At 41.9% G+C, this 14,524-nt stretch overlaps 1 protein-coding gene across 1 annotated transcript in view; it reads right to left on the minus strand.

Annotated features, from left to right (window-relative positions):
* Positions 1-4,101: 4,101 nt before the first annotated feature.
* The window catches only part of LOC120029343 (cadherin-related family member 1-like), a 44,232-nt gene continuing 33,809 nt past the window's right edge, over positions 4,102-14,524 (minus strand). Inside the window, exons 14-17 of the mRNA XM_038974577.1 lie at positions 12,351-12,418; positions 10,829-11,057; positions 9,232-9,486; positions 4,102-4,722 (exon numbers count right to left, since the gene is read on the minus strand). Coding sequence (XP_038830505.1) covers positions 4,102-4,722; positions 9,232-9,486; positions 10,829-11,057; positions 12,351-12,418 — 1,173 coding nt within the window. The remainder of the gene's footprint in view (positions 4,723-9,231; positions 9,487-10,828; positions 11,058-12,350; positions 12,419-14,524) is intronic.

Consider the following 14,524-nt stretch of genomic DNA (forward strand, 5'->3'; position numbering starts at 1 on the left):
GTACCTACATGGTCACTCCTCTATCCCTAGTACCTACATGGTCACTCCTCCATCCCTAGTACCTACATGGTCACTCCTTCATCCCTAGTACCCGCATGGTCACTCCTCCATCCCTACTGTAGTACCTACATGGTCTCTCCTCCATCCCTAGTACCTACATGGTCACTCCTCTATCCCTAGTACCTACATGGTCACTCCTCCATCCCTAGTACCTACATGGTCACTCCTCCATCCCTAGTACCTACATGGTCACTCCTCCATCCCCAGTACCTACATGGTCACTCCTCCATCCCCAGTACCTACATGGTCACTCCTCCATCCCTAGTACCTACATGGTCACTCCTCCATCCCTAGTACCTACATGGTCACTCCTCCATCCCTAGTACCTGCATGGTCACTCCTCCATCCCTAGTACCTACATGGTCACTCCTCCATCCCTAGTACCTACATGGTCACTCCTCCATCCCTAGTACCTACATGGTCACTCCTCCATCCCTAGTACCTGCATGGTCACTCCTCTATCCCTAGTACCTACATGGTCACTCCTTCATCCCTAGTACCTACATGGTCACTCCTCCATCCCTAGTACCTGCATGGTCACTCCTTCATCCCTAGTACCTACATGGTCACTCCTCCATCCCTAGTACCTACATGGTCTCTCCTCCATCCCTAGTACCTACATGGTCTCTCCTCCATCCCTAGTACCTGCATGGTCTCTCCTCCATCCCTAGTACCTGCATGGTCTCTCCTCCATCCCTAGTACCTACATGGTCCCTCCTCCATCCCTAGTACCTACATGGTCACTCCTCCATCCCTAGTACCTACATGGTCACTCCTCCATCCCTAGTACCTGCATGGTCACTCCTCCATCCCTAGTACCTACATGGTCCCTCCTCCATCCCTAGTACCTACATGGTCACTCCTCCATCCCTAGTACCTACATGGTCACTCCTCCATCCCTAGTACCTACATGGTCACTCCTCCATCCCTAGTACCTACATGGTCTCTCCTCCATCCCTAGTACCTACATGGTCTCTCCTCCATCCCTAGTACCTACATGGTCACTCCTTCATCCCTAGTACCTACATGGTCTCTCCTCCATCCCTAGTACCTACATGGTCTCTCCTCCATCCCTACTGTAGTACCTACATTATTGTTTGCCACATGGCCTTAAATTGTACCAATTCGTTTTTCTCGGTTGCCCATACTATTTCAATAAATCATTATGTTTTTCCTTTGTGTTAATGATGGCGGAGTCATTGATTTCCATGTTTTTTCAAGATGAGTAATGAGAAAATAATCGTCCAGCCCGTTTGGTATCTCAGTGCACCCCCACAAACATATTTCTGTAGTTCTAGATTTATTTTATTGTTTTCTGAAACTTAAATCTAGTTTATATGAACAAACAAGATCCCCACACAACATAATTAATTTTAAAATATTTATTCAAAATGATAAATATAAAGACAATATAAAGTTTTCACTTAAAGGGACAGGCAAGTGTTACACAGCATACATACAGTACATAGACACAGAATATATTTTATCATTAGGTATCCAAAACATTTTCCTAAAGTGTGTACATACTGTACACAGTGTGGAAGCGAATGCTTCAAAATTCTGACCAAGTTTATGGCCAATTTTGAGAAACAGTGATTATTTTGACTCACGTGTAAATAAATGATTAGGTAATCTGCCTAATCTAGGGTGACGGATTTCTACAGTTATTGACTGAAGCAACAAAAAGATCCCTTCAGTTAAATGAGCAATCCACCACCAATCCCAATCCACCACCAACACCAATCCAACACCAATCCAACACCAATCCACCACCAATCCAACACCAATCCAACACCAATACCAATCAACCACCAATACCAATCCAACACCAATCCACCACAAATCCAACACCAATCCAACACCAATCCAACACCAATCCACCACCAACACCAATCCAACACCAACACAACACCAATCCACCCAATTAAAATATTACCATTTAGAAATGCAAAAGCATTTAAGAAAAAAAGCAAGTGATTTGAAACAAGAGCTTCAGAATCTTCTACGTTTCTACTTTTAAATATGACCAACACCATTAGAATGTCACTACACTAATTCTTCTCCTACATTTAAAATGTGAATTGACCAGATTGTTGACTTTCTCCCTCTTGAAAAGCTCACTGATGACCTCCGCAAGAGACAGAACCAAGTTTGATAGACTCTGGTCTCCACTACTCAACGATATTTCAAATTGGACAGAGTGAATGGGGTGATGAGGGAGATGAGCAGATACATGTTGTGTAATAAGGTGCTGTAAAAACGAATTATTTGCTCGTCGTCTCAGCTAAGGTTGGAAATAGCTAACAAGAACCTTGATAGCGCTGCTGCAAGTTGTTTTTATTTATTTCAAATTATAATTTTATTTTTACAGTTTAATTTATTTATTTTTTATTATTATTATTATTATTGTCAGTTATTTTTTTCATAAAAATAAAAAAAAGTCTGTCACATCTGTGAATGTGGAATGTGTTTTGTTGGTTGATTGAAAAACAAGAAAACTTTCAACTTTAAAATTGAAAAAAAAGAATGTCACTACAGAGGTCTAGGAGCACTTCATGTTTTAAGCAATGGCATTGATCCTGTCAAGAATATCTCATATTTTATAGCTGTCTTATATACAGTTAGCTGCATTATCGCTCTGACGCACAAGTAAAAGTGAGTACATTTGCCAGGCAACATAGCTTACATATTAATCCGTATTCTATATTAAAGCACTATTAATGAAAACATTGCATGGTCTTAAAGCAAATAAAATACAACTTTTCAGGAAATGTGAGGAACACACGTTCAGTTCTGTTTACACATAAATGCGCAGTAATCCTTCCCTCAGGCATGGCTCAGTATTTCCCCCTCAGACATTCATGTTAACATGTTGTTTCCCTCAAGATGGCAGCAATGCAAAGACGTATCTAATAAAGGATCCCATGACATGATCTCAAGATGGCAGCAATGCAAAGACTTATCTAATAAAGGATCCCATTACATGATCTCAAGATGGCAGAGCAGAAACATGTCTAGTTATTTCTAATGCTGGATGACAGAGGGCGCTCAACCAAGATGCATCCTATTCCCTAAATACTGCACTATTCTGGACCAGGGCCCCAGTATCCAACGTGATGTTAACATCTTTAAAGAACACATGTAGAAGTGGTTGGATTAAAAAGGTTCAATAAACATGTGTTGCAACATTGCTTTGACAAAGGACTTGCTTTGAAATTGTGTCGTCAATAACATTTTTAAAGGAAATTAACCTGATGTTAGGAGCCTAGCGGTTAAGAGCCTAGCGGTTAAGAGTCTAGCGGTTAAGAGCCTAGCGGTTAAGAGTCTAGCGGTTAAGAGCCTAGCGGTTAAGAGTCTAGCGGTTAAGAGCCTAGCGGTTAAGAGCCTAGCGGTTAAGAGTCTAGCGGTTAAGAGTCTAGCGGTTAAGAGTCTAGCGGTTAAGAGCCTAGCGGTTAAGAGTCTAGCGGTTAAGAGTCTAGCGGTTAAGAGTCTAGCGGTTAAGAGTCTAGCGGTTAAGAGTCTAGCGTTTAAGAGCGGTTAAGAGTCTAGCGGTTAAGAGTCTAGCGGTTAAGAGTCTAGCGTTTAAGAGTCTAGCGTTTAAGAGCCTAGCGGTTAAGAGCCTAGCGGTTAAGAGTCTAGCGGTTAAGAGTCTAGCGGTTAAGAGCCTAGCGGTTAAGAGTCTAGCGGTTAAGAGTCTAGCGGTTAAGAGCCTAGCGGTTAAGAGTCTAGCGGTTAAGAGTCTAGCGGTTAAGAGTCTAGCGGTTAAGAGTCTAGCGGTTAAGAGTCTAGCGGTTAAGAGCCTAGCGGTTAAGAGTCTAGCGGTTAAGAGTCTAGCGGTTAAGAGCCTAGCGGTTAAGAGCCTAGCGGTTAAGAGTCTAGCGGTTAAGAGTCTAGCGGTTAAGAGCCTAGCGGTTAAGAGCCTAGCGGTTAACCTTCCTTTACATTTGCAGTTTTACAATCCTAGGACTGAGTAACCTTCAGAAGTCGAGACAATTACTGAGAGATTGGTTAGAGTGCAAGCACACACTACAACTATCGGGTTCAATAATAGCTTGAGTTGCTCTCAATGATTTTCTGCTCTAGTCTCATTTTGAGTTCAGAGACCAGGGCTGAGCTGACGGGGATCCTAGAAGTGTCAGAGCCGATGTTGATCTCCCTGCTCTGGCTGGATCTCCTGGAACCAGTGGAGGTCAGACCCCCAGAGACGGTGGGCACTGCTGCCCAGGGCCGGGGCCTCTCACTGGGCCTGGGGTTGGAGGATGGAGGAGGGCAGGACGGAGGGGGCAGGCAGGGAGCTCTAGGGGGCGTAGGTTTGGGTTTTGACCTGGACCACCGGGGGCCGCTTTTGTTGTTGATGTTGATGTTGACACTCCCTGCTTCCGGGTCGCCTACAATGAACTTGTTCGACGAGTCGTTTCCGCTACCACGGAACGGTACGTTAAAAGTCCACGGCTTGCGGTCCCTTGGCGGTCTCCGTCTGATGACGATGCGACGTGCCGGCATTATCCTGTTGGACTTGGTGTTGCGCAAGAACGTAGCCGTGGAGATCAAGACAGTGACCCCTACCAATATGCTGATGACACCAGCGACCATGCCAAGTGCCTTCATTGGGTTGTCCCTACTTTGCAATAAAAAGGCTGCCATAGGCCCATTGACTTGAGTCTGTAAAAGAGCACAAAGAGAAATACTTTTAATCACGGGACTAGATTATCAAACACTTTAAACATTCACCATTTTGGTCCAAAGCATGTAGGCAAGCAGTGAGATCAGAGGTCAGACATGGATGATCCAAGCACCGACAGAGGAGCCCCAGACAGACTACATCTCTATAACAGTACTGACAGAGGAGCCCCAGACAGACTACATCTCTATAACAGTACTGACAGAGGAGCCCCAGACAGACTACATCTCTATAACAGTACTGACAGAGGAGCCCCAGACAGACTACATCTCTATAACAGTACTGACAGAGGAGCCCCAGACAGACTACATCTCTATAACAGTACTGACAGAGGAGCCCCAGACAGACTACATCTCTATAACAGTACTGACATAGGAGCCCCAGACAGACTACATCTCTATAACAGTACTGACAGAGGAGCCCCAGACAGACTACATCTCTATAACAGTATTGACAGAGGAGCCCCAGACAGACTACATCTCTATAACAGTACTGACAGAGGAGCCCCAGACAGACTACATCTCTATAACAGTACTGACAGAGGAGCCCCAGACAGACTACATCTCTATAACAGTACTGACAGAGGAGCCCCAGACAGACTACATCTCTATAACAGTACTGACAGAGGAGCCCCAGACAGACTACATCTCTATAACAGTACTGACAGAGGAGCCCCAGACAGACTACATCTCTATAACAGTAGCAGTACTGACAGAGGAGCCCCAGACAGACTACATCTCTATAACAGTAGCAGTACTGACAGAGGAGCCCCGGACAGACTACATCTCTATAACAGTACTGACAGAGGAGCCCCAGACAGACTACATCTCTATAACAGTACTGACAGAGGAGTCCCAGACAGACTACATCTCTATAACAGTACTGACAGAGGAGCCCCAGACAGACTACATCTCTATAACAGTACTGACAGAGGAGCCCCAGACAGACTACATCTCTATAACAGTACTGACAGAGGAGCCCCAGACAGACTACATCTCTATAACAGTACTGACAGAGGAGCCCCAGACAGACTACATCTCTATAACAGTACTGACAGAGGAGCCTCAGACAGACTACATCTCTATAACAGTACTGACAGAGGAGCCTCAGACAGACTACATCTCTATAACAGTACTGACAGAGGAGCCTCAGACAGACTACATCTCTATAACAGTACTGACAGAGGAGCCCCAGACAGACTACATCTCTATAACAGTACTGACAGAGGAGCCCCAGACAGACTACATCTCTATAACAGTACTGACAGAGGAGTCCCAGACAGACTACATCTCTATAACAGTACTGACAGAGGAGCCCCAGACAGACTACATCTCTATAACAGTACTGACAGAGGAGCCCCAGACAGACTACATCTCTATAACAGTACTGACAGAGGAGCCCCAGACAGACTACATCTCTATAACAGTAGCAACATGATGACTGCAGGTGGTCCTTTGTGGCTCAGTTGGTAAAAGCATGGGTCCAGCAACACCAAAGTTGAGGGTTCAATTCCCACAGGAAGCTCATACGCTAATGCGCTAATCAAGTATGTACTCACTGTACTGTACGTCACTTTGGATAAAAACATCTGTTAACTGGCAAAGATGATATTACGAGATATGCTTTGACGCTGATCCATTCATCCCAGCCTGCTGTGACTGTTGATCATAGAGGCTTAGGATGTGACCCAAATCACAATCTATTCCCTACGTGGTGCCCTGCCCGGTGGGCTCATCAGGAACTGTCTGATCCATCTGTTCACTAGCATGTTTCTGATGAGGATTAAGTTCCTGTGACAGGTTCACAAAGCACTGCAATTGACAGCTACTGGGTCTCTGGGTTGATATGAGAGATTACTCTGTTCTTCTGACAAAGGGGCTCAAATAGACACTGGGCCTGAAAATAAATGACTTCATGTTTTTTACTTCAGTATAGTATAGTAAACTGTTTAAAATATGCTATGGCTATGGTAAGGGTTTAGGTTAGTTAAGGTTAGATGGCTATGATAAGGTTAGAATGCTATGGGTTTGGGTTAGTTAAGGGTTTGGGTTAGTTAAGGTTAGAAGGCTATTGTAAGGGTTTGGGTTAGTTAAGGTTTGAAGGCTATGGGTTTGGGTTAGTTACGGGTTTGGGTTAATTAAGGTTAGAAGGCTATTGTAAGGGTTTGGGTTAGTTAAGGTTAGAAGGCTATGGGTTTGGGTTAGTTAAGGGTTTGGGTTAGTTAAGGTAAGGGCTAGGTAACTTAGGTTTAAACTCTTACAACCCAGTGATGCCGATGCTCACCACAGCCGTAGTCAGCAAAAAAGAAACTGACACAGAGCTAATTTCAGGTCTGCTGAGCACAAACTTGAACGTTGTGAAACTTCTGTGCAACTTCCAGCGCGCATTTACTGTAAACACTGAGGCTGTAACCACTTTAAGTTACAGTTTTACTGTAAACACTGAGGCTGTAACCACTTTAAGTTACAGTTTTACTGTAAACACTGAGGCTGTAACCACTTTAAGTTACAGTTTTACTGTAAACACTGAGGCTAAAACACTGAGGCTGTAACCACTTTAAGTTACAGTTTTACTGTAAACACTGAGGCTGTAACCACTTTAAGTTACAGTTTTACTGTAAACACTGAGGCTGTACCTGCTTTAAGTTACAGTTTTACTGTAAACACTGAGGCTGTACCTGCTTTAAGTTACAGTTTTACTGTAAACACTGAGGCTGTAACCACTTTAAGTTACAGTTTTACTGTAAACACTGAGGCTGTACCTGCTTTAAGTTACAGTTTTACTGTAAATACTGAGGCTGTAACCACTTTAAGTTAAAGTTTTACTGTAAACACTGAGGCTGTACCTGCTTTAAGTTACAGTTTTACTGTAAACACTGAGGCTGTACCTGCTTTAAGTTACAGTTTTACTGTAAACACCGAGGCTGTAACCACTTTAAGTTACAGTTTTACTGTAAACACTGAGGCTGTAACCACTTTAAGTTACAGTTTTAACAGTGGTCAGGTAGGCTGTTGTGGCTATTTGATCATATTGTAGGTCTACCAGAGTGGCCTACCATCAAAAACAATGGAGAAAATGCATCCCATAACATTTGACCATGGACATAGCTGTTCTATCATTCAGCCTACAATAGCAGCCAATGTGTGGTGTTCAATGTAAGCCTACATTCCCAGAAAACATGCAGGGCATTAACCTGTTTATCTACGGGTCCTTCAGACATAAGACATTTTCAAAATGGCAACAGTTCTCCTACCCAGCGCGCAAGGCAGCTGAATCTGGTGCATCTACCACTAACAGCACAAGACTAAAATAAACTAAAATAGGAACACAAGGCTTTATTGTTGTTGTTTTTTTTACAGAAATGTTTGGCGATCGACTAGGAATGCCTAGGAGATGGACCAGTCGATCGCGATCAACCGGTTCGTGACCACTGCTCTAGAAAGTTGAGTGAAAATTCAATCTCCTGCTTCTCTCTGTGGACTGATATTTCTAAGTGGCAGTCGTGGGGAGCTGCAGTTTAGAGGGAGCATTGGGTCAGCATTACAGTTAGATTAGGGTTAGGGTTATAACTCTACGGTTAGAGTTAGGTTAGGGTTCGAGTTAGGTTAAGGTTCGAGTTAGGTTAAGGTTAGGGTTAGGTTAAGGTTCGAGTTAGGTTAAGGTTAGAGTTAGGTTAAGGTTAAGGTTAGAGTTAGGTTAAGGTTAGAGTTAGGTTAAGGTTAAGGTTAGAGTTAGGTTAGGGTTCGAGTTAGGTTAAGGTTAAGGTTCGAGTTATGTTAAGGTTAGAGTTAGGTTAAGGTTAGAGTTAGGTTAGGGTTAGAGTTAGGTTAGGGTTAGAGTTAGTTTAAGGTTAGAGTTAGAATTAGGTTAAGGTTAGAGTTAGGTTAAGGTTATAACTCTACAGTTAGGGTTAGAATTAGGTTAAGGTTAGGGTTAGAATTAGGTTAAGGTTATAGTTAGGTCAAGGTTAGGGTTAGGTTAAGGTTAGAGTTAGAGTTAGGGTTAGAGTTAGGTTAGGGTTAGAGTTAGGTTAGGGTTAGAGTTAGGTTAAGGTTAGAGTTAGGTTAGGGTTAGAGTTAGGTTAGGGTTAGAGTTAGGTTAGGGTTAGAGTTAGGTTAAGGTTAGAGTTAGGTTAAGGTTAGAGTTAGGTTAAGGTTAGAGTTAGGTTAAGGTTAGGGTTAGAGTTAGGTTAAGGTTAGAGTTAGGTTAAGGTTAGAGTTAGGTTAAGGTTAGGGTTAGAGTTAGGTTAAGGTTAGGGTTAGAGTTAGGTTAAGGTTAGGGTTAGAGTTAGGTTAAGGTTAGAGTTAGGTTAAGGTTAAGTTTATAACTCTACAGTTAGGGTTAGAATTAGGTTAAGGTTAGGGTTAGAATTAGGTTAAGGTTAGAGTTAGGTTAAGGTTAGGGCTAGAGTTAGGTTAAGGTTTGAGTTAGGTTTAGGTTAGGGTTATAACTCTAAGGTTAGGGTTAAGGTCAGGAAACATTGAACTTACCGCCTCAGTGATGTCGATGTTGACCACGGCGGTAGTGCTGAAGGACGGAGACCCTCGGTCCCGGGCTTGGACCACCAGAGACCACCTGCAGTCTTTCTGCTTGGTGATGTTCTGCACGATCTCCATGGACTTGATGTACGACTTCAGGTTGATCTCTCCCGTCTCCGCGTTGATGTCGAAGATATTGTTCGGCTCAGCTTGCATGATGGAATACTCAATGATGTTGTTGGGCGACCCTGCATCGGCATCTATTGCCTGAATGAAACAAGGAAAAAGCGGCAAAACCAAACACATTACTTAAATATAGATATATACTGTATATATACTGAAGCGGTTCTGGATACGCTCACATTTTACATTTCAGGTAATTATCATCCAACAAAGACAAACATTCAACATACAGTTTTAACTAGGGTTGTAATGATTCATACAGTGTTAACTAGGGTTGTAACGATTCATACAGTGTATTTAGGGTTGTAACGATTCATACAGTGTATTTAGGGTTGTAACGATTCATACAGTGTATACTAGGGTTGTAACGATTCATACAGTGTTAACTAGGGTTGTAACGATTCATACAGTGTTAACTAGGGTTGTAACGATTCATACAGTGTTAACTAGGGTTGTAATGATTCAAACAGTGTTAACTAGGGTTGTAATGATTCATACAGTGTTAACTAGGGTTGTAACGATTCATACAGTGTTAACTAGGGTTGTAATGATTCATACAGTGTTAACTAGGGTTGTAACGATTCATACAGTGTTAACTAGGGTTGTAATGATTCATACAGTGTTTACTAGGGTTGTAATGATTCATACAGTGTATACTAGGGTTGTAACGAGTCATACAGTGTTAACCAGGGTTGTAACGATTCATACAGTGTTAACTAGGGTTGTAATGATTCATACAGTGTATACTCGGGTTGTAATGATTCATACAGTGTATACTAGGGTTGTAACGATTCATACAGTGTTAACGAGGGTTGTGACGATTCATACAATGTTAACTAGGGTTGTAATGATTCATACGGTGTTAACTAGGGTTGTAACGATTCATACAGTGTTAACTAGGGTTGTAACGATTCATACAGTGTTAACTAGGGTTGTAATGATTCATACAGTGTTAACTAGGGTTGTAACGATTCATACAGTGTTAACTAGGGCTGTAACGATTCATACAGTGTTAACTAGGGTTGTAACGATTCATACAGTGTTAACTAGGGTTGTAATGATTCATACAGTATTAACTAGGACCAAACCGGACCGATGGCCAGTGAACCCCTAGGGAACACCTCTACACACCACATGGCTACTGTACATACCTCCTTTAGGGATCTATATTATACTGTCGTCTTATCTTATGGCTACTGTACATACCTCCTTTAGGGATCTATATAATACTGTCGTCTTATCTTATGGCTACCGTACATAACTCCTTTAGGGATCTATATAATACTGTCGTCTTATCTTATGGCTACCGTACATACCTCCTTTAGGGATCTATATAATACTGTCGTCTTATCTTATGGCTACCGTACATACCTCCTTTAGGGATCTATATAATACTGTCGTCTTATCTTATAGCTACTGTACATACCTCTACTCTAACAGGTGCACCAATGACCATGGTCCGCTCCACAAGGCTGTCATCGAACTCTGGAACATGGTCGTTGATGTCCAGGACAGTGACAAACACCTCCGCCAGGCTGTACTTTCCCTCTGTGTCCTCTGCCTTCACGTAGAAGTTGTACTTGGACTTGACCTCAGCATCCAGAGTGGCCCAGGCCTGGGTGTATATGATGCCTGAAGACGGATGGATGAGAAACCTGGAATACACAACAGAGAGTGCATTGGCAGTATATTGACAGTATATTAGTAGTATATTGGGAGTATATTGGCTATATGATAGCATTATATTGGAAGAATATATTGGCAGAATTTTAGCAGCATATTGGCAGTATACTAACAGTATATTGGCAGTATACTAACAGTATATTGGCAGTATTTTAGAAGTATATTGGTAGAATATTGACAGTATGGTAGTATATTAGCAGTATATTAGCAGTATATTGGCAGTATATTAAGAGTATATTGGTAGAATATTGACAGTATGGTAGTATATTAGCAGTATATTGGCAGTATATTAAGAGTATATTGGTAGGATATTGACAGTCAATTGGCAATTATGTAACAGTCAATGTTATGCACTGTATGTACTGTGCGCTACAGTTTAATCTTGGATTAAAACTTGTGGTAAAACATTTGTCAAGAAGTCCTGTGGTCCAGATGCTGGATAAAGTTTTCTGTATTATCCACAAAGGTAATTATTTGTCCAGTACACATTTTGTATGTCCAATGTTGTGAAAGCGGCACATATTCAGCCATTTTCAATCATTTTCATTTCACAACATATTCCCTGTGAAAATTAACAAATACAAAGCAACCTGTTAACTTTCACACATTTAGAATTTGACTTCCCGTGTCAAGACGGCAAGCAAAACTGGAAGATAAATTGACACTTATTTTTTCAATGTACTGCCTGTATTGCAGCTTGCCTGCCTTGCTTTCCATATCAGAGTTCCAGCTGTCACATTGCATGTTAATTGGCCCTCTCTACATGAGGCATCCAAGCCTGGCAGGCTATTTCTTACCCTACAATCCAATTACGAGATTAACCAGTCAGTATCTTGCTGCCATCTTAGAGGAAGCTGTTACAGAAGAGAGGAGAGGAGCTACAGTCTACCAGCAGAGCCAAGACAATATACTGGGATACTGGCTGCTCCCATTTCACAATCAAAGGGGAAGAATCTAAGAGATTATTTAAGAACGCACTCCAGTTATTTTTTTAACTTTTCCTGTTGAAGAACAATTTCCCACACATAAGTACAGTAACGTCACACTTAAGGGTAAAAAAAAAAAGGGATGTAATGTAATGTCCCAATATAAAGAATAATCTGTCCCAACACATAACCAGATGGCACGAATAATGATATTGTATAAGTGATCATTTTTGCCCATTTTGATCTATTCAACTGGCTCCACATCAACTGAGGAAGTGATTTTACACAGATCATCATGTCCAACAATCATTGGTGTTGGCAGGACTCTACTATACTTACAAATCAGTTCTGGAACCATAGATGGAGTATTTGACTTCACCCCAAAGGCCAGAATCTGGATCATTGGCCTGGAACGCAACCAAGAAAAAGGGAGTTAGAACACTGGACCGGAACATAGAGTAGACTGGAGGATAGAAGTTAGAATGCTGGTAGAATACTGGAACGGAACATAGAGGAAACAGTAGAAGTTAGAATGCTGGTAGAATACTGGAACGGAACATAGAGGATACAGTAGAAGTTAGAATGCTGGTAGAATACTGGAACGGAACATAGAGGATACAGTAAAAGTTTGAATGCTGGTAGAATACTGGAACGGAACATAGAGGATACAGTAGAAGTTTGAATGCTGGTAGAATACTGGAACGGAACATAGAGGATACAGTAGAAGTTTGAATGCTGGTAGAATACTGGAACGGAACATAGAGGATACAGTAGAAGTTTGAATGCTGGTAGAATACTGGAACGGAACATAGAGGATACAGTAGAAGTTTGAATGCTGGTAGAATACTGGAACGGAACATAGAGGATACTGTCACGTTCCTGACCGGTTTTCTGTTATTTTGTATGTGTTTGACGGTTAGGGCGTGAGTTTGGGTGGGTAGTCTATGTTATGTGTTTCTATGTTTGTTTAAGGGTGACCTGATATGGCTCTCAATTAGAGGCAGGTGGTTTTCATTTCCTCTGATTGAGAGCCATATTAAGGTAGGTGTTTTCACACTGTTTGTTTGTGGGTGGTTGTCTCCTGTGTCAGTGTCTGTATGTTACGCCACACGGGACTGTTTTCGGTTTTGTTTGTTCGTTCGTTTTATGTAGTCAGTTTTCCTGTTATTGCGTTCTTCGTGTTTCATGTAAGTTCGTCGTCCAGGTCTGTCTACATCGTTTATTTGTTTTGTTAATTATTCAAGTGTAGTTCGTTTTTTCGTCTTGTTTAAATAAATCATGTCATCACACAACGCTGCATTTTGGTTCAATCCCTGCTCCTCCTCTTCGGATGAAGAGGAGGAGGAACGCCGTTACAGATACAGTAGAAGTTAGAATGCTGGTAGAATACTGGAACGGAACATAGAGGATACAGTAGAAGTTAGAATGCTGGTAGAATACTGGAACGGAACATAGAGGATACAGTAGAAGTTAGAATGCTGGTAGAATACTGGAACGGAACATAGAGGAAACAGTAGAAGTTAGAATGCTGGTATAAACACTGGAACGGAACATAGAGGATACAGTAGAAGTTAGAATGCTGGTAGAATACTGGAACGGAACATAGAGGATACAGTAGAAGATAGAATGCTGGTAGAATACTGGAACGGAACATAGAGGAAACAGTAGAAGTTAGAATGCTGGTAGAATACTGGAACGGAACATAGAGGATACAGTAGAAGTTAGAATGCTGGTAGAATACTGGAACGGAACATAGAGGATACAGTAGAAGTTAGAATGCTGTTAGAACACTGGAACGGAACATAGAGGATACAGTAGAAGTTAGAATGCTGGTAGAATAATGGAACGGAACATAGAGGATACAGTAGAAGTTAGAATGCTGGTAGAATACTGGAACGGAACATAGAGTAGACTAGAGGATACAGTAGAAGTTAGAATGCATAGAGGAGAGGAGTTAGAATGCTGGTAGAATACTGGAATGGAACATAGAGTAGACTAGAGGATACAGTAGAAGTTAGAATGCTGGTAGAACACTGGAACGGAACATAGAGTAGACTAGAGGATACAGTAGAAGTTAGAATGCATAGAGGAGAGGAGTTAGAATGCTGGTAGAATACTGGAACGGAACATAGAGGATACAGTAGAAGTTAGAATGCTGGTAGAACACTGGAACGGAACATAGAGGATACAGTAGAAGTTAGAATGCATAGAGGAGAGGAGTTAGAATGCTGGTAGAATACTGGAACGGAACATAGAGTAGACTAGAGGATACAGTAGAAGTTAGAATGCTGGTAGAACACTGGAACGGAACATAGAGTAGACTAGAGGATACAGTAGAAGTTAGAATGCATAGAGGAGAGGAGTTAGAATGCTGGTAGAATACTGGAACGGAACATAGAGTAGACTAGAGGATACAGTAGAAGTTAGAATGCATAGAGGAGAGGAGTTAGAATGCTGGAACGGAACATAGAGGAGACTAGAGGAAACAGTAGAAGTTAGAATGCTGGTAGAAT

The sequence above is a fragment of the Salvelinus namaycush genome, chromosome 35, assembly GCF_016432855.1.
Source record: "Salvelinus namaycush isolate Seneca chromosome 35, SaNama_1.0, whole genome shotgun sequence".
Lineage (NCBI taxonomy): Eukaryota > Metazoa > Chordata > Actinopteri > Salmoniformes > Salmonidae > Salvelinus > Salvelinus namaycush.